The sequence below is a fragment of the Rhea pennata genome, chromosome 5, assembly GCF_028389875.1.
Source record: "Rhea pennata isolate bPtePen1 chromosome 5, bPtePen1.pri, whole genome shotgun sequence".
Taxonomy (NCBI): domain Eukaryota; kingdom Metazoa; phylum Chordata; class Aves; order Rheiformes; family Rheidae; genus Rhea; species Rhea pennata.
This window is the reverse complement of record NC_084667.1, coordinates 4,683,962-4,704,941: the sequence shown is the minus strand read 5'-3', so window position 1 is coordinate 4,704,941 and position 20,980 is coordinate 4,683,962. Positions and strand designations below refer to the sequence as shown.

The 20,980-nt window shown below is 38.2% G+C and overlaps 1 protein-coding gene across 1 annotated transcript in view; it reads left to right on the top strand.

Annotated features, from left to right (window-relative positions):
* Positions 1-19,994, top strand: part of AKAP6 (A-kinase anchoring protein 6) — a 213,349-nt gene extending 193,355 nt beyond the window's left edge. Inside the window, exons 12-13 of the mRNA XM_062576321.1 lie at positions 10,523-13,916; positions 19,038-19,994. Coding sequence (XP_062432305.1) covers positions 10,523-13,876 — 3,354 coding nt within the window. The 3' untranslated portion in view covers positions 13,877-13,916; positions 19,038-19,994. The remainder of the gene's footprint in view (positions 1-10,522; positions 13,917-19,037) is intronic.
* The last annotated feature ends 986 nt before the right edge of the window (positions 19,995-20,980 follow it).

The window sequence follows — 20,980 nt, the reverse complement described above, 5'->3', positions numbered from 1 at the left end:
GCAGCTGTAATAGCCCCAGTTCTGCAAGGAACACTGTGTGCGTATGATTAAAGCTAATTTGCTGATACATTGTTTCAAGAGTCCTAAAGCAAAACAATTTTTAGAAAGAAGGGAAGAAGTCTGATTTTCCAACAGGTTGTACAGCGGTTATTCTCACCCTAGGAGGGCCTTCAGTTTTGGGTGGTAGGAACGCAATCCTCCAACCATTATGGAAATGTTTGGCGGGATCTTCAGTAAGTATATGCATAGTAAGAGTTTCATTTTTCAGTATTTTAGGATGTTCTAGGAGCTGCATCAGCTGTAAGAAGAGAGAGATACAATAAAAATTAATTAAAAGTATGAAAATGAATAGGGTATAATTATTCACTCTTTCTCTGTACATAAAAAGTAGAAGGTACCCAGTGAAATTTGCAGGGAGGAGATTTAAAACAATCAAAAGGGAATTGTGTTTTCACGCAGTGCATAATTAAGTTGCGGAACTCGTTGCTACAGGATGTTGTGGAGAGCACAACGTTTGTAACAAGTACAAATGGATTCACTATGTGCTTAGACAAAATAATGGAGGAGAGGTCAATTAAAACGCACTAAATTTCAACTGTGAAAGGCTGGCTTCTGACATCCGGGGTGGCAAGCTCCATACTGTTTTATAGAGTTCGATTTTTTTTTTTTTTTTAACTTTTCTGAAAGCATTCACTACTGACTGCTACAGGAGATGAGGGACACGGCTGACTGGACTGTTGATCTGACCCAAAATGGTAGATGCTTTTTGCAAGTATGTGAGCTTGCAGGTTTGGAGGCCTACCTATGAACATTTTTTTACTTATAACAAAACAATTTGAAGGAATGCCTAGAGGGTTTTCATTGTTGTTGGGTTTTTTTCACCATTTGCAAAGACTGGAATATAGCTGTTTAGGTATGCAATTTTCACTAGAGGAAAACTTCTAAAAGTGTACCCATGTCAGTTTTTAAATATATTTCTAATATATTTTTCTGTGAAATTCACAGAAAATTTAATACATGCATCTATATAAATATGAACAGACTATATTACTTCTATATCAGAGGTAATATAATATACATTAAGTAATAACATGTAAATCATTAGCAGTGATGATCTGAATTTTATTTCTCATTACATGTAAGACATTTGTGTCATCACTGTAGCTCTAATCCATATTCAGTTCTTCGTGTTTGGTGTGCAGTAATATGTAAATTACCTAGCCAGCTGCATTAAGCAGTGTTTGTTTATTCTATTTCTTTTGGCATAGCATATAACTGAATTTCTGCCAAAAACGCGGCTGCTTCAGGGAACACTGTTCAAGTAGAAGGAAGTTCTGAAAGGAAACGCACATCCGAAGTCTTTACTCGGTGAAACAGTAAAATCAAAACAAACTTTTCTTCATAAAAATATCTGTATTAATGTAAAATAACGCGCTTGTAAAGTACAAAGGGCAAGCTGAATCTTTTTCAAACGCTCTGTTTACACTGGCTTTGTAAACAAGGCTACAATACTAAGAGGCTGGTGATTTTTTATATGTGGGTGACTAAAACTGGTGAAACGTGAAAATGGGAAGGTTTGAGAGAAATTATTTTAAAACGGCATATTAATCTCCCCTAACACATAACATTTAAATGCATGTAAATTTAGAAAGCAGTGAAGTTTAAGTGTTAAAAAAATTACATTAATGATGCATAGAGCTATCTAGTTACGCTGGCAGTCCTTTCAGTCTTCCAGTCTGACACTTCCTTTTTTTTTTTTCCAGCCAGCTAATTTCCCCTCTTTTGTGAGGAGTAACTGTTTTCACACCAGTGCTTGCCCAGCAAGCCTCCTCGTTGTTTCATGGTTAATTATCTCCTTGCGCTTCACCTTCCCGGGCGAGGGGGGAAGCCTGGGCCTCCCCGCGAGGTTCCAGCGGGGCACCGCGAGAGCAAACGCAGTGGCTGATCTAGCAACATAACAAATGAGCTCCGAAACTTTACGGAGTCACAGCTCATCCGGTGGGTTTACTCAACAATGCGAGAAGATTCTTTCGTCTAAAAATGCTTTTTTTTTATTATTTTTAAAAGGGGGGGAGGGATATTGCTCCAGTGTGGAACCAAGTAGCACAAACGGCTGCAGAACATCTAAGCATTACTCAAAAGTGCGTAGCAAACGCCCAGTTTCAGCGCAAACACGAGTTGCTCCACAGTCGGATAAAACCTTCGAGCTCTCTGCTTTAAATGGGCATATTAACAACATCAATTAATACTCTCTCTATTTTACTCTCTGTATTTTAATACTCTCTATAATTACCTGCCTGTAATAGAAGAAAGTTGTGCAACGGCAAAAGGTAATAGTGCTGTTGTAATGCTGACGTACTCCCATTGCAACTCTGCGTTCAGCCACTACAACAGGCGGATAGAAACCTCTCACCTGACAAACGCAGTTGTCCATTACTTTGTCTTCTTCTAAGTGAATTTCTGTGCAATATGCTTATACTAAGTCATTTCTCAGTTTGGTCCAGACAAAAAGTGTATGTAAAACTATACTTCACACATTGTGCAGAGATGAGATTAATCTAGATTAGATTAAAGATTCCAATCCTTTTTTTTTTTTCCCGCCAGCTCCAGGCTACCTTGGTGTCTGTGAAGTACAGTAACAACTATGAGCAGCAACTGTGAGTGCTTTATAAGTGACGGAGAGAAGGATAAAATTCTGGAAGCTCGAGGTTAAGATGATTTTAGTGAAAAAGTTCTTCCTAGGGACCTCTTACACCTGGAGACAGGGCTGGTCTTTCTGTTTTGTGACATTTGAAAAGCAGCCCTTCCTAGATACAGGCTATGTAATGGCAAGGAGCCGTAGTGTTGTTGTAGCCTCGAGGTGCTTAGCGTTGACATTTTGATTCATCGCCAGGAGAACTCTCTGCTGGCATTGACAGCAGTGGTGTTTAACTTAATGCTTGGAAATCCATAGGTAGGCAGACTGTGAAAATACAATGTGCAGCATTCTTCTAGCCTCCAACTTCATGCTACGTTGTCATTGATTCCTCTCTACCTTACTTGTCAATGCCCAGATTTATAGGTGGTGAATCAGTGACATCAGGTAGTGTCTGGACTGAGATGACAAAGAAATTCTGTCAAAAAATCCTGGAGGGAAAAAATAGTCACTTTTCTCATCTTTTCTGATGAGATCAGTTAGGCTAAATTTGGTAGTCTCCAGGCTGCTTCATGAGGAGGAGAAGCTGATGATAGAGCAAGATAGTCTTGATGTAGTCCTGTTATTCATAAATAATATATAGACTCTCCCTCTCCTGTATACGGGAAGAATTTTTATTTAGAAATTCAAGCCTCTCTCCCCCAGCGCTGTGTGAGAAAACTTTCTCTCCAGGTTTCTCTAAGGTCAAGCTCCCCAAGGCTTACGCCCTGTCCTTTTGTACCTTATATCTATCTGTTTCTATGGTGATTCTCAATCTTTGGTGTTTCTTTGTACAAACGTACATTTTTACTGAAACAGTATTTTTAAAAGCCCTGTGATTCCAGGTGTTCTGATGTGCCTCTAGTAGGCTGGGGATGGCTGTTGTGTCTGCTGAGTCTAATCATTGTGTCCCCGGAGTTGTTCCGGTTTACACCATTACCACGATTACACCATTAAAGGTGTACTAATTCCAATGTAAATGATACTAAATTGAAAATGTTGTTGAATTAGGATGAAGATCTCTGTAAAATCACTCTGGTTTTACTAAAGTGATTTTAAAAGACACTTTAAGGTCTGCCCGTTGACTAACAAAACATTAGTGATTTTACTATGCCTCTGTGTAATTTTGCCACTGTAACTTTGTTCAAGGAGCATTTGATTCCAGAATATAACTGATTTGCTGTCAATATGGGTGTAGCAGTATAAAATTGTGTTGAAGTTCTGCAGCGTAGACAAGTAGTAGTTAAATCTGTTTAAGCATGGTCGGTTCCGCAAATTTCCTGGGTTTGGTTTCTTTATTTGACCATTAAGACTGATCTTTGGTTTGTGATTTGGCCCACATTCTGAGACTTGACGTGGGTGAACTCCCACCAACTTGCATGAGAGTGCATCTGAGGTGAAGTGCCAGGATTTTCTCTCTACTGAACTAGGTGTGCATGGCAATATTTTGATTTTGGATGAAGCTAGGAATGTTCTCTCTAAGAGTTTCATAAAAAGCTTGTGTTGAATTCTTGCACAAAGAAAATCGTATATTCCTCAGAAGTGAAGGTGAGACCAAAATGACATTCAAGGGCGAAAAACTCTGTCATGTAACCTCTTGACAGATGAAAAGAAAACTACAAAGCAGCAAAAACAAGTCAGTAAAATATGCCATGTAGCCAAGTTTTCTCATCATAAAAAAGCAAAAAAAAACCCCAAAAAACAAAAAACAAAAAAACCCAAGAAAACCCACATATACAGCTCAGAATATAGGTATGGGATTGTAAACCTATTCAGATGACAATATGATTCGACATAAAAATGCTATAGATGATTTTCTGCTCTCTAGTAACGTTTAAAGGGCTCCTTCAGCAGATGAGAGGCCAGGACGTTAGGAACCTGCGCGAGGATGCGGTGGCGGAACTGGAGCCCGCTGCTCCCGCAGAGCCTGGGCAGCGGTGGTGTGTTAGCAGCGCGGCTCCAGGCGCGGTGTGGAGACGAAATATGTTGGTCTGTGCTACGAGTAAGTTCCCGCAGGCCTTCTTCTGACACAGCTCACTTTTTCTTTTGGCCGTCTGATACCATAGGCAGCTTATCAGGAAAGTTGGGGGACCCCCATAGCACCCCACAGCTCTCGTGTGCAGGCATTGCTGACCGTGCTTAAGCAACATTTAAGAGCGGTGGAATGGCTGGTTTCTCTGGCTTCTTGAGCTTCTACTGCTCACAGGGAGAGTTTTTTCACATTGGCATCCCGTTAAAATGCCACTGCAGTTGTTACATCTGTTACTTAGAAGGTGAGCCCACAAAACAACTATCATGATAAAGAAAATTATCATTTTTAAAACCTGGCTGTGACAATGATACCCTCTAGGCTTCTGTTTCTGAGCATTAAAAGGAACTCCAAACATTGTCCTAAAGAGAGGAAACAGAGCAACAGTCAAATCTCAGTTGTTCCATGTGGCCCAGCTGAGACCCTTGTAGGTGACGTCTGCGCCCGCAGAGAGCACAGACAAAGTCAGTGTCCCCTGTGGGACAAGAATTGGTACGTACAATCTTCCATATGGGACACTGGCAATACCTATAGGCATCCGTATTGCTTAACAGAAAAATGTAAGGAAGTTCTGCATGTGCAGGGCTGAGCACGTTGTCTCACCAAGGGACAAAATAATGTTTGTAAAATGAAGCAAGAGAGAATATGAACCACAGTTTTGGACTTCTACTTTCTTAGGGTATAAACACGCACCTTCTTATTTTAACTGTAATTATAACGAATAGGTGTGTTCAGAATGGAGTTCTCTGATGACTGGTGGTGAAGTGTACTGCTTCTGTGTCTTTTGAGACCATATCGTAATGCCTAGGTCATTTCAGTAGCAGGCACATGCAATATTGTGCGTATGCTTGTTCCTATTAAAATATTGCTGTTGGGAAATGAGGGCAGTTCTGTTACTGGCCGTGATATAGGGAACTCCATTTAGAAAGTGAGCATAAGAGAAACAGAGGTGAAATGGGTACTGTACACATGACTGTTTCCCTCGGCAGAAGTACTTGGCATGCTCGCATTTTTCAAAAGACAAAATCATGTTTGTCTTCCTTGAATGTGCACGCATTCCTGGAGATGGGGGATGGTTTTCTTTCTTTCTTTTTCTTTTTTTCCCCTGGCCTCTAAGTGCAGTTGAGTTTGGATAATTTGTCCACAGCAACTGAAGGATATGTTGGAGGGGGAGGGAGGAACAGAGTTTGTATTTATTATTGTAAAAGCTCTTTTTTTCATGTTAATTCCTTTAAAAAAATATAATGGTACGTAGGGGTTACATTACAGGCCTGTTTCACCAACACAAAGTATCTGTACTGGAGTAGCACATGCAAATGAGGCTGAAACAGAGAATCATTGTTTAATAAAATTTGCTGGCGAAAAAGCAAAACTATCTGTGTTTTAGTAAAGGATACAAACAGAAAGAAATGCAGTCTTTTTTTTTTTAAGAGCACTAGGGTTGAGGAAACAACTTTATGTGGCTTTATAAATCTTGCTTTTCCCATTAACATTTTTGCTAGATTAGTGGTTTAGAGCATTTAAGTACACCCTTAACTCTGCTCACGTGAGTTATCCGGCTGAAATGGGACTAGTCTCCTGAGTAAAGTCGTTCAGAGTTCAGGGTTCAAATTGAGAATAGCCAAACTCCTTAAAGCAACACATTCAAATAGCAGTAGAAGTATTTCAACCTTTAACTCTTCCAAAAGTGTAATTTAATTGATTTCTAGTTTAGCTGTATTGAAAACTTTTCAAGAGAGAGTAAAAGCCTTCTAAGTATTGTTTGCCTAGCAGTAGTATTTTAAAAATAGGAATATGCATACTATTTACGTTCTTTTATTGTTATTATATTGTTATTTTTTATTTGCTTGGTCAAAATTATTTACCTTTTCTTACTGCGTACCACATGGCCATTGGGATCTACTCTAAACTAGTTGTGTTTGGTGGCTTTGTAATGAACAGTATGAAGCTCTGAGCTAGATGATTGAGATATATGTATATATAAAAAATACATACACACACATGCATATAAATGTATGTGTGTGCACACACACAGACACACGTATATATGAAACAAGTTTATAACTTCCAGGAAATTTAAGTACTCATGCAATCCAAAGACAGTTCATTTGCTCATTTTGCTTTGGTGGAATTTGGTCTCCATGTTCTGTCATGGTCTCCAACAAGACCAGGACTTAATGATGATTGTAAGATCTCACACCACTGATATCTGAGGCTCTGTAGCACACCCAAAAGTTTTCTTTAATTGTAGTCTATCTTACACATGGAGATCAACACGTCTGTCTGCAAGATGTTCTGATGAGAAGATCGGAGCTATTAAGATCACAATAGTTCAAGTACTATGGCACCCTACTTAAGCACTGAGCAGCCTGATAAGGAGACATCTGGCACTGTAAGAGTAATTAATCCTCAGAGAGTCCTCATTCTCATCTTGCTACTGCTGTCAGTGCAAACATGAGCTGGAGCGACACCACCTTCTGTTCTTCATGCCAGAGCTTTGCTGGAGAGTTTACCTGTTGCTCCTCTCTCCAACAACTACCGCACTGTCTAAACTCTCTTTCTTGAATGAGTAGCTTGCTGAATTTTGTTTAAAGAAATGGAAACTATATACCACCATTAAAAATGCCAAATGACTTCCCAAATGTTTGTGACTCAAGCTGGATGATTTGTTTCAGGCAAAGTTAAAACTTGGTCTGCACTTGGTAAGGACCACCAGTGTAGCTGGTAACCACTGAAGTTATATTGCAATATCTCCTTAGGGGACATGATGCTTATAAGAAAAGTAGTAATTGGCCAATACAGTTTCAATCAGTCTGTTGGACAGAGAAAGCTATGCTGGCAAAAGGAGCATGCCTGCATACACAAGAGCCTTTGGCAATATGGCTGGGACAGTCAGGAAGAAAATCAAATCCCTTACCATCATAGTTGTGCCTGTAAAACTTCCAAGTATATACCAGGCCTCAGAAGAGCATCTGCCTTTGAAGGATAAAAAATAGGCTTTGAAGTAGGGAGCACTCGGTGAAGATGAATGGGCTGAGGTCAGTATTCTACATGTTTTATTGTTTTAGTCCATCTGACTTGCAGGACAAACAAGGCAGCCAAGTGCTGATTTACAGGGGGAAGGTTATCTTCCTGACCAAGAAGGACCAAATGTTTTGTTTTGAAGAAACAAAATCAGATTCTGTGGAACATAAAATCCTTGGAACCTGCTGCTGATTTCCTGCCTTCAGGAATTTCTTTTAGCAGCTGGCAGAAGCTTAAAACAATAAATTGTGCAGTTTTGGATGCTTTGCATAGCAATGTCTTCCTAATGCAAAGTGTGACAGAGTAGTAAAACATGCCACAAAGAAAATGAGTACATTTAGCTGATTTTTGTGTTTAATTTAGCAGCCTTTCAAACGAACTTAATTTAAATCTTGTCATTCTCTTGCAATGGTTTTTACTCGAGGATTGATAAATTGATATGCCTCTCCTTAGCTACAAGAGGGAAACTGGGCCCAACTAAGTACCAACCAGCCTTTATGAAAACTTAACTGGCAAATCCAAATGGAGTACTAAACTCCACAACCTACAGAACTTCCCTGATAGCCTTAGTTGTCTGGCAAATGGGTGTTTTCACAGGAGTTTAATATGTAAGCTACCATTTGCCAATGTCTCACAAAAGAAAAGAACTCTGTAATGAATTTACTTCATAAAAGTTTTAGGATGGGTCCACAAAGAGACACTTGCCTTCAACATTAGATACGAAGGATTGTCAAAACCCCCAAAGCCTCCTGACGTGTCTGGATGCAAAATTCTTTGGCACCCAAACTTCTGTGATTATTTGCAATATCTTAGTATAGCTGCACTGCTCAGAGGCTTGCGTTACAGCTAAGCCCAAGGGACTCTGAGGACACAGATATATCTCACATGGCAGCTGTCTGATTTATCAAATGTACCAGTCATCATATCACTCTGCTGAGTGGTGGATAGCTACTCTGCCTAGTTTGGAGAAAATCATTCTTTATGTCAGTTGTGCATCTTAGCCATTGGTCTACAGGACGTATTGGGATGGGATGCCCTTGGTGTCTCCCACAGAAGCAGTGCCACCCTGTATCCATAATTAAATAGACACTGGGGCAGGGATTTGGACCTATCTAGCCCTCATGCCAGTCAAATGCGAACACTGCACTGTAGGATAAAATTCTCATATCTCGATGACTTAATTAATATGCAATTGTTTTATGCAAAATGAAACAGCATCTGCAGGCTTCTTTTCAGAACAGCTTGTAGCTAGGACTTCTGAGAGATCGGGAACCTGGTTCATGTCTCTTGAGCCCAGTTTAACAAAATCTCCCACGCCCAAAATGGGGGCCGCACTATTGGGCTGTTGGAGAATATCTCATGATTTCTCAGGAAGGGGCTGAACAGGCTTAGTTTCCGCTTTAAAGAGGGAGTTCACAGGTGAGAATCCCACTCAGAGAGATTAGTGCCTTCCTCTGTACAGTCAGCCTTGGTTGAGTCTTTACGAATCAAAGTTAGTACCCAAGTTATATCTGCTTGTACTTCAATAACTTTGTAAGTTATTTGTGGTTTAGAACACTGTTTGGCTTGTGATCAATGCTGTATTTGAAAAACAAACCATGCTCCAAGAAAGCTCTAGACATAGAAAGACATCTTATTGAAAGCTTTTTTGGAAGAAAAATGTTTGCTTTTCCGGATATAGTTATCACTGTTCTGTTAAGATTATTTAAACTAAACAGTTCTGCATTAGGTAAGGGTCCTTTTACAAGATTTACTGTATGAGCTGAGTCTTCCTTAAAATGGAGAATAAGCAGAAAGTGAAATTAATTTGTGCCCAGAGAGCCAGCCCCTAAATCAGGGACCATTTCTGTCCCGTTTGGAGGATTGTCAAGTGAACCTTTACTGCGGCCGTTTGGCACATCACCCAGATTGAAGGACTGAGAGAAGTTGCCAGGGTGCTCTTTCTCTCCTACAAGTGTTTCTAGAAGGAACGAATTTTGAGATTAGGTGTTCTGAACCCGTAATAGCAAATATTACTGGAAGGTTACAAAAAAGTCTTGGGAAAAAAGAAAAACAAACTAAGCTTAGCTCAATTATTTATTAGCACTTTCCCAGAGAATAGTGTCAGCATGGACAATATTTGAAATTCATGTAATATTTGATTAGACTGATTGATTGTTCTTACAGCTGAAGATTTTAACATTCATTAGTCTTACTAACTGGTCATTAGTACTGCCTTTATTAGCAAATAAAGAATAAAAAGAAATTCTAACAGAAATTCATCATGGTGAATTTATTCCAGTCTTGTGATTGCCACTGCCTTAGAATAGTTGTTTTAAGACTGACACCACAAAAGTTTCTGTTAGAAACATTTTAAAAATCCTTTAATAAATCCTTCACATCTCAGTCTTTTAAACTTAAGCAGGCTGACGGATAATTTCGTATATCCATTGTAATAAAATGCGAATACCATGTTTTTTATTTACTAATACATTTCTATGAGATTCTGTGGCTAAAGCTCATATTTTAGTAAAATGACTAACCAATTTAATTTTCTGTTGAAGAAAAATCAAATTTCTGAATTATATTTTGATAGAATAAAAAGAAAAAATAAGAGAACCAAGAAATCAGGTAAAACTAATGGCTCATTTTAGTTGACCATTTTAATGGTACACAGTATGTAGTAAATTTAAGAGCCTCTCAGTGATCATTGTTCCAACGATGCACTTTACTCCACTGATTTATTGATACGATTTCAATGAAAGCACCCCTAAAGTAGAGTTGTAAATATTTTTAATCTCTGAATTTTTTTACAGGCGTCTCTGAACGTTATTGATCCCAGTTTGATGGACCTAAATGGTCCAAGTGAAGATGCGCTAGAATGGGACGAAATGGACATAAGTAATAAGCTGATCAGTATTCACGAAGAGTTGAACGATCCTGATCAGGAGCTCAGGAAGGATGATCTAAGCCAGAAGTCCACTTCAGGAGACTGTGGTGATAATGATTTGAATGAAGATGAAAGTATCAGTAATCAAGGAAGTCCTCTTTATTGTCCCAGCATTACTTCCCCTCCAAACCCTCACATCTATCAAGTCTATAGTCTTCATAACGTTGAATTATCAGAAAAAAAACACATGGCTTTCTTGAAAAAAACATCCAAACTCCCCAGTGTCACAGAGTCTAACATTTTAAATAAAAGTCTTAGTAAAGACTCCTCATTTTCATCTACCAAATCCCTGCCAGACCTAATAGAGGCGACCACCCTGGCAAAACCGTATAGCTATATGTACCACAGTGGAAACACAAGCAGGCATTCTGAGAGTGAAAGTGGAATAGTGAGTGAATGTGATACAGAAACTACGAATAATTCAGAAATTTTTTTGCTAAACAGTATTGAAAGCACTCAGAGTAATCCTGAAATTGGGCCTGCAGAAATTCAAATGAATGACATAGTTGACGTAATAAAACAAAAAATAAAACAAGATGAAGATGACCACCTTAGTCTCTCAGAGAATTTCCAGGTGGCACCTTCTGTATGTTGTGCAAGTGAAACTGATGGAGATTTGAACAGTATTACCAAGGGTAACTCTGCCTGTCTAGAAGAATTGCAAGGAAAACATGACGTGTTTACATTCTATGATTACTCATATCTTCAAGGCTCCAAATTCAAATTACCAGTGATAATGAAACAGTCGCAAGCTGAAAAAACACATACAGAGGGCACTTTTCTTCATGGATTTTGTTTTGATAAAATACCTGGTAAATCTGAACATCAGTCTGGAGAGTCACAACCAGATGGGTTTATTCAGGACCATATTTTGACAGATATCTCCGGAGAATCAGATCCTAGTTCCTGTAAATCTGCAGAAACTGTAAGAAAATTAACTGATACACAGAATACAAGAAAACCTTCAACTTTATCTCATAGTTCTTCATTAGAATCGCTTTCTGTAGTGGGTGATTTGTTCAGCTCAAGTATTTTTAAAAGTGGTGACGGTCTTCAGCGAAGCACCTCTTTAGAGAGCTGGCTGACTTCATACAAAAGCAATGAAGATCTTTTTAGTCATCAGGGCTCAGGAGACATAAGTGCAAGCAGTGATTCTGTTGGAGAGCTCAGCAAAAGGACACTAGATCTTCTGAATCGTCTAGAGAATATCCAGAGTCCTTTAGATCAAAAGATAAAGCGCAGCATCTCTGATATAACACTCCAAAGTAGCTCTCAAAAAATGTCTTTTACTGGACAGCCGTCTTTAGATATTGCGTCCTCAATCAATGAAGACTCGGTGGCTTCTCTCACTGAACTCAGCAGCAGTGAGGATCTTTCTATCTGCTCTGAAGACATTGTACTGCACAGAAATAAAGTACCAGATTCAAATGCATCATTTAGAAAACATCTTAATAGATCTGTAGCTGATGAGAGCGATGTCAATGTCAGCATGATTGTTAATGTCTCCTGCACTTCTGCTTGTACTGATGATGAAGATGACAGTGATTTGCTTTCAAGTTCCACCCTTACCTTAACTGAGGAAGAGCTGGGTATCAAAGATGAAGATGATGACTCCAGTATAGCAACTGATGAGGATATTTATGAAGAATGCAATTTAATTTCAGGGCTTGATTATATAAAAAATGAACTCCAAACTTGGATTAGACCAAAATTTTCTTTGACAAGGGAGAAGAGAAAAAGTAACCTCAGTGATGAAATTCAGCGCAGTAAAGTTAGTAATGAGACATCAAAAGCCACAGATACATTCAGCATTGAAACACTTTTGAATGGTTCAGTTCAGAAAATATCAGAAAATAATGGCAACAGTAAGAATGTATCAGGTGATCATGAAAAGGGCACAAGGGGTCACGTGATGAAAGATAGCGCTCAGATTGCTAAGGATCAGCTTGTGGATGATGTGGAGAATGGCAATGTTGAAAATACTCTCTGCAGTCAAAAGGAAGAGCTTGTTAGAACATCAGCAGCTCCCAGAACTCATGGGTCACTTGATGCTAGGGAAGCTGAAAATGAATATTGTGTCTGTGAAGGACTTACAGATAGTTCGGATGATTCACATATGGATAGCAAGGAGACTGTTCTGCCATCAGATGGATCCAGAAATCCTCCAAAAGAATGTCAAAGTCATCTTCGGTCTGACTGTCATAGTGCTGCTTACTCTCCTGCCAAAAAGCCTTGTCTTGATTCTGCCTCAGAAATGAGTTGTGTGGAGGCACAAGATACTGCTTTACTAGCATCCCTACCTAATGGTCAACAACTCAGAACAAGCATTACTGAAAAGTCTTCTGATTGCTGTGCTGCCCTGAAATCTAATGAAGCAGAAGATAATTTCTCAGCCAGTGGTCATGATTCATGCTGTGAATCTGATGCTTTTGATAAAAGAAATGTGGAAGATGGCTCTGTACACAACTTTGTGATGGAGATAATTGACATGGCATCAACAGCTTTGAAGAGTAAGTCGCAACCTGAAAGTGAGTCATCTGCTCCGTCTTCATTAGCACAGATCAAGGAAAAAGTGTTAGAACATTCCCACAGACCCATCCAGCTAAGAAAAGGTGACTTCTATTCTTACCTTTCACTTTCTTCTCATGATAGTGACTGTGGAGAGGTAACCAAATATATAGAGGAAAAGAGCAGCACTCCCATACCGCTGGACTTCACAGATGAGAGAGAGAGCATTGAATGCTTCTTTCAAGCTTGTCCTGAGGAAGAACGGGTTGAGCAGCAGCAAGCTGTTTCTAACAGTACTGCTGAAGTATCTCTGGAGTCATGCAAAGACTTAGAGTCATTAGGAGAAGTTAAAACTTCAATAGAAGGCAGGGATTTATCTTTCTTACATGATGACAATGTTGATATAGATGTCGCCAGTCCTAACAAAAAGAAATCATTAAACAATTTGAAAAATGCTGCTACTGATTTTCTGATTTCAGACAGCCTGTGTGAAGGTTTTGGACATGAAAAGTGTAGTGCAGGAAAATCACCTGGAACTGAAGAGGCCAAAGGATGTGCTGCTGCTTCTGAAGAGGCTTCAGCTGCAGACTTTCAGTTAAAGCCTGGCCATTCACAAGATAAGGAGGTTTTGTACCAAAACACTAAAACTCTTACTTGTGAAGAAAACCTCCTGAATCTTCGTAAGGAAAGGCACATAAATATGCACAGATAGAATGTAACCTCTCCAGGCACGTACATTATCCTAAGAACAGGTATGTACTATACAATATACAAGTTGCACATTACTTTTTTCTTTCTTTTTTTTTTTTTTTTTTTTTTTTTTTTTTTTTTTTTTGAACATTTTTGTACAGTGAAAGGTGATGAATCACCATCCAGGGTTTTTGTTTTATGAAAGTGCTATATCATTTGATTTGATGACACTATAATCCCAATTTACATGCCACTGGTCAATGAGGTTAGTGAACACTAACTGTTTCTTGCCCTTTGGCTTTGCACTGGCTGGAGCTGCTGTCTTCTGGAATACTTCATATCTACTATCTTGCAGAACTTGTGGTATTTCTATATCAGCCTCCTCTTCCCTTATCAACTGAGCTGTGGAATCTATGAGAAACCAGCTCTACTCACTGATCCCCTTCTGCACAATCTGCTGGCCTTATGAGGTATTCAAAAGCACTCAATGAAGCTGAACTTCTGGTTTTACAAGGATTTCGGGTGACCAGTGAGTTGGAGCTCTACAATATTTACAGACAAGCCATGAAGAATGGCTAAGCAGACTGGAGAATAAATAGAAAGATAATAAGTCATCTCTTGATGTCAGTTTACCATGATTTAAGCTCACTAAGACGTTATTAAGAACACAATTACTAAGACACAATGTCAGGCCAAAAGTTGAGGTTACCAAAATAAGAAATCTTTGCAACATCAATGAAGAGTGTAATATGAGAGTAATGTACAGACCCAAACACCAAAGCAGATGGAAACTGGTAGCCACAAGAGCAGTGCTGAATTCTTCTGTTCTATTTTGTGATATGCATTTTGACATATAAACGAAAGGTTCGAACCTAAGGTGAAAAAGTGGCTCCAATGTCTGCCAAAGTTTTAAAGTGGTTCAGATCTGTAGTTTCTGGCCTCACATACATGTCTAAGAATAAGTTGCACATTTAACAACAACAAAACAAAAAATCTACAAAGCAACTTCTGGGCCAGATTCTGACATGTAACTGTGCTGCTTTGTTTCTTATTATTTATTCAGCAGCCCAGGAGCCAGCATGTGAGAATCACCGTTAGCCTGAAAATGCTCCTCCAGCACACCAGATCCAGCATGACAACTCCAAATGCCACTCCAGTTCCAAAAGCTGCTGCTTGTCACAAGCAGTAGCAAGGGAAATCACAATAAGACACGAAGTTAAGCACTGGAACAGGTTGCCCAGGGAGGCTGTGGAATCTCCATCTTTGGAGAGTTTCAATATTCAAGAGGACAACACCCTGAACAACCTGATCTAACTAAAGCAAGATAGCCTTGCTTTATGCAGGAGGTTGGACTGGATGTCCCTTTCAGATGTCCCTTCCAACCAAAGTTATTCTACGATTCTATGATGTTTCTAGGAGAACAGGATGTTATTTATCACTGCCCGTAAAAACTACTAGTACACTTCTATTGCAAACTGCGTAGCTGTAGCAGAGGTCCTGGTCCTATTTATACAAAACAGATTGCTGCTATTGGATATTTATCTTCTACATTTCCTACTTTGTTATGGGTTTTTTTATGTTTTGGATTTTATTTTGCACATATTGGTGGCTCACTGACCGTTCACACATTTACATATGTATGAATGTGTCTAGTAGAGTCTTTAGGGTTATGACAGTAATAGTCTACACCTTGCCACTATCTCTTTCAGACACATATCTATTTGAATAATGCATTATCTTTGAACAGTGATAGAAGAGAAAGGATATTTCCTGAATGGCTTTGAAATGGGCTTTCATGACCTGTTGATTGCCACTTAGGTTAATAATTAAACACATCCAAATAACTGGAGAAACAACAGAAATCAACTGGTAATTACAAAACCTAAAGATGATACTATGTGTTTAGGACTGCGTTAAAAGGTTAATGTGTATATGGAAGTCTCTGTCTGGAAACTGAGATGATGACAAGAGTCTGCAGTCGATAAGTGATTATACTGCATAAGGTTTTCCTAAATCAATGTTTTATTAGTTTCTTAAATTTTTTTGCTCATTTTCTAATGCTAATTTGAGGAAGAATAGTTACTATCATGAGTGTGATATTCTTCTTTTTCTTTCACTGATGAAAATAATAACATAACTTTGCACTTCATTAGTACTTTTCATCTGAGGATCTCAAAATACTGTATAAACTTCCCCTCACTCTTCAGAACTCCATAGTTACTTTACATGGTGGCCCAGCTGTGTTTTCATTACCCTGGGATATGACAATATGCAGTTAACAAGGCACAAGGACTAAGATTGGACATAGAGGATGGAGACACTTGCACATGCCCTGCAATGCAATGAAATGTTATGCAAAGACTGACTATGACAGTTTGATAGAGTTGTATTAGCGTTTTAATTTTTGCCTAGGCTTGGCAAAACTTTTTAAGATAGCAAAGCCCATCACACTACATCCCGGTCTTTGCTTTTAAGGAGAAATTCATTGTTTGTTAAGTGATATATATCATTGTTTCCATGCAAATTATATGTACTGTATTATTCCCAGTTGCAAAGCCCTAGGATACATATAGTGTATCTCAGGCACATCAAAAACTGAAAATAGGAGCTGCTAGATATGGTTTCACTAAAGTCTGAGTTCCCTTCCCCCACTCTCAAGCTTGGTGCTTTAACTTCATCTCTCATGCTATGGGGAATGAATTACAGAAGCAATCTATCCTAATTTGTTAACTTATTCAAATAACAGTTATTATACTTAACTATGCTAAAGATTATCTTTTTGGTGGCAGATTGTTTATTTTTTGATGAGGCTAATTACTGATTTTCCAAAGGTAATTTACATTTATTACTAATACATCTTTTAAAATGTGACAGATAAATGTTGTTCCCATAAGTGTATTATGAAAAAAGTTACTATTTAAAAACACATTATTTAATTTGAAAGATAAATGGCAAACACCATTATTTTTCCTGAAGCACCTGTGCTGTAAGCTCATTTAAATGTGTGATTCCATGTGTAGCTGCAATGCCTAGAGAAAAATAATCTATAGTGTATGTGTACCTTAAAAGCGTACTCAGAATTCAAAGGTAAAAAAAGGCATAGTTTCAAATGTAGTCTGATTTTATACTATTTGCCTTGGCTGTACAGGAGGATAAAAGCAATAGTGAAGAAAATATTTCTGCCAAATGTATGTAAGTGGCAATCTTGTTATTTAGGAGTGTGCTACGAAAATGACTGTAGTGGGAAGGTAATAGCGATTCTATAAGCGGGCTCAGAAATATCTTATCGGCACTGATTAGTCTCTTGTTTGAGCCAACGTAGAGTTCTTCAGCGGAGGTGCTCATAAAGCTATGCTGCTTTTGTTTCTCAAGTAGTGGACAGCTTGCAGGAACGATCCTTTTGGATACTAGATCATGCAATCTTCTGCTGGCACTGTGACCTGGGACTCACCAGCGGGATGGGAATCCTTAGTCACGTGTTCGGTGTGTGCAGAGACCGATACATTAAGGATGTTTATGGGAAGTGTCCACAGCCTTTTCTAGAAAATACCTTAGGCTTTTGTGCGTTATCTGTTAGTGCTTACAAGTAAGCCACAAAAGCCATTTCCTTCCTTTTGTAGGGAATGTGTAACTTAAACTGAAGTTTTAACTTAATTTGGAAATATATACATTACGTGGGCTTAAGAATAGATTGGTTTTGTCTGACGACACTGCAATGTTAGCCAGACTATCCTGTCACTTACCCAGGACTGCGGCTCAGAAGGTCCGACTGTTATTTCCTGCTCAGCAGTAGATATTTTGTATGACTTATTTCCTCCCTGCCTCAGTTTCTTTAGTGACTCTATAGTGAAGAGTAATGATTGATGGGACCTGTGAAGCGTGATTCAAGTTTTTTGAGATCCACAGATAAAATACGATACATAAATGCAAAATACTGTTAGTTGATTATTCATTATAGGGCAAAAATGGAGGTTTACACAATAGCTAGTATGTGATAACTTACTTTTAGGAAGTGGAACTACACAAGTAGTCTAAATCTTTCCTTGCTGTTTTTTCTTCTTGGAGTTTTTATAGGCAACTGGATGCAGTAATGTTTCTTCACTGAGCTTAAAACACAGTCCTGACCTTTTAGCTCATTACAGCAGCTGACTTCAAAAAATGTAAATAGAATAAACAGATAATCTTATGTTGTCTGTGAATTATATAATCCTTGGGGAAAAAAAACGAAATAGTCCATCAGTGAGACTTTTCTTACTATAGATATAAAGAAACTCATGCCAGAGGTTTAGAAACATTTTGATTCCATCTTCCCTTTTATTTGCATCTATTCTGCACTCATTTATAAACCGTTACTATTTGCATGTAAGTATATTTCTTCCGTAAATAGAGGGGGTCAGTTACAGCAAATAACATCAAAGGAGAAGGTAACTGGCTAGATGCAGATAGTCCTGCTTAATTTGGAAGACATATAATGCATGTCTGGAGCGCCTCCGAGGAAATGCCTACGAGATGTACTTTGCACTAATCTTTGAGCTGTATTCCGACAGTTATTTCTTCATAATCCTCCTCATAAGCCTCTGCTTTTTGATGAAGAGTCCAACCCTAAACTCCAAGCTGGATAATTCTATAGTAGGAAAATTTAACTCATTGGTGGTACCAGAAGTGTCTAAGTAGCAATTTACGGTTTAAAATATAGCGATGACATTGACAGTTCTATTCGTGGACCACTTCTGCGACAACCCTTTCCTCCTCCACGTTGAAATCTCGTTGTATATGTTTACATAAGTATTAAACTAAGTGCTGGGTAGCCCGTTGTGTTGTTTGGCATTTGCAAATTCATACATTTTCATTGATCGGTGCACCTCTGAGTGCGCTGAAGGTAAGTTCGCAGGTAAGGATGAGGACAGGATCCAGGGAAAAGGTCAGATTTGATGACTTCCCTTGTTTCGTTAGAAACAAAGTCTTTACAAAAATCAATGAGTTTTCTACATCAATACAATTTTTTTACACTAACTTGTACCTCAGGCTGTTAAAAATCATTGTTTGCCTACTGTATGCTTCTGCATTAAAGGCTTTGGCATGTGATCATTTAATGACTATCTGTGATTGTTCTGGAAGAGCTATGTTTTGCAAATAAAACTGCATTTTCTGTAACCTACTATTACTTTTTTGTTTCCTTTTAGAAACTTGGCTGCAATTCAGGTGCAGGTTCATCCTGTAAGCCCTGGGATGACCTCCAATTCCATTGTATCACTGCCTTTCATTATACTGACTCCCAAGATAAATTTTCTTTCCAAATGTGATTTGTCCATGTTGGCTTTGTCATCAGGCTGCATATGCTAGTCCTGTTTCAGTGATCATTTTGTATTGTAGCAAAGCCATTTGCTTTCATATGGATTCCTCTCCCAAGCTACCTCTAATGACCTCCCCTTCCTAAATTGGATGCTCCTGTACTACTTATCACCGGTTATATTCTTTAAAGTTTTGTAGTTCCACAGAAGTCATGATCAGTCTGGCTCATCTTTTCAGAACTGTACCTGTCAGTACTGTTCTATTTTCTGTATCAAATTTAAATTTATGTGTATAATGCATATGTTTACTGAAACTATTTTATGTTTAAAATGACAATTTTGTTGGATTGCAGCAAAAAGAAGTCATTAGCTCTCCTGATTCAGTACATCTAAAAATTAAGCAATTAAAGTAAATGTCATTTTATTTATTTTATTTTAAAATTTAATCTATGCAACACTTCAAGAAACAACTACATGGTGTTGTATACTAGGAACTGTTGACATTCTACTGAATTAAGTACAACATTTTGGTTTTTTATGCTTCTTGAGGTGGTAATGAGAAAAAATTTTTAAAAAATGTGTGCCTTGCTGTTTTTCTTATACCATTTATTAAAAAGCTGCTTTCACAGTAAAATTATGTTGGTTTGAAAGGAGGAAATAGCAAGGTTAAGATGTGTGAATAATTTCTGTATATATGTATAACCAAGTGCAAACATTGATGTATAATGACAGTATAAAATGCTTTCATGTTTGTGATGTCCAGTGATGTGGAAAATATAAGCCTTAAAATCATTAGATTGCATGGTAATTAGAATTGGCATAATAAACATAGTTTATTGGGGAAAAAAAGCGGAACTGGTGATCTGTTTTACCTGCGTTCCAAGAAGAGAGCACTGCATCCAAGTCCCGAAGGATCCCTGTTTTGTTTGCAAATACTTCCTAGAGACCTGGGATTGAATTCCAGGTGAAGGTTTGTGTTACCTGACTCAGAGGTAAAGATCCTTTTCATTAAACGCTCTGCAGGTCTTTTAGGTCAAACAGGGAGACACAAATATTTGGTGCATTAACTAGCGCACTGCCAGCGGCAGTTATTAGTGGGCGAGGATACACTTTTGTATCGCACCTTGATCTCTTTATCATTAATACTTCGATCTTGTGTTTTAGGACGTTTTCTGACTCTTAAAAATTCATTCATTTGCATAACTACATCAGATAAGCTTTATATATCTTTATATAACAACTTTTACAGTTGGCTGTTTCAATGACTTGAACTACTGTACGTTTTAAGGTTTTCTTTTCTTGTGCTAAAATTATATTGAGTGTCTAAAACAAGGCAGATAGAGAGTTTTATAAGCTGTCTCTGAAAACAAGGCATTCACCTCCTAAAAGCACTATTGTGAAGGGGTGTCAGGAAAGTTAAATGGCAGGGAATGCTCTCCCACACCAGCTCCTTATCATTATTTTTTCCATGTACGTATGTATTTTTATAAAATGCTCCAGCCTTCTTCTTCCTTTAAAAAAGGACCATCTGGTTCATAAGCTTAGCTAGTACCCAGAAGAGGAACTGTACTGACCACTTGATGTATTTGTACAATATTGAAGGAACAGATATTAAAAAAAAAAAAAAAAAAAAAAAAAAAAGAACTTGTGTTTTTCAAATGGTTAACACTTCCTATTACTGCTATGAGTGAATTATTTATCTCTCAATTTAGATTTCCGCAACAGAGCTTAACATGGGTAGGGCAGCAGAAACAACTCTTAGCTTGAAGAAAAATGTTGATAATATGTATCAATTTTTGAGAGCCTTTTGGATCTGTAGAGTTTTCTGCTCTTGC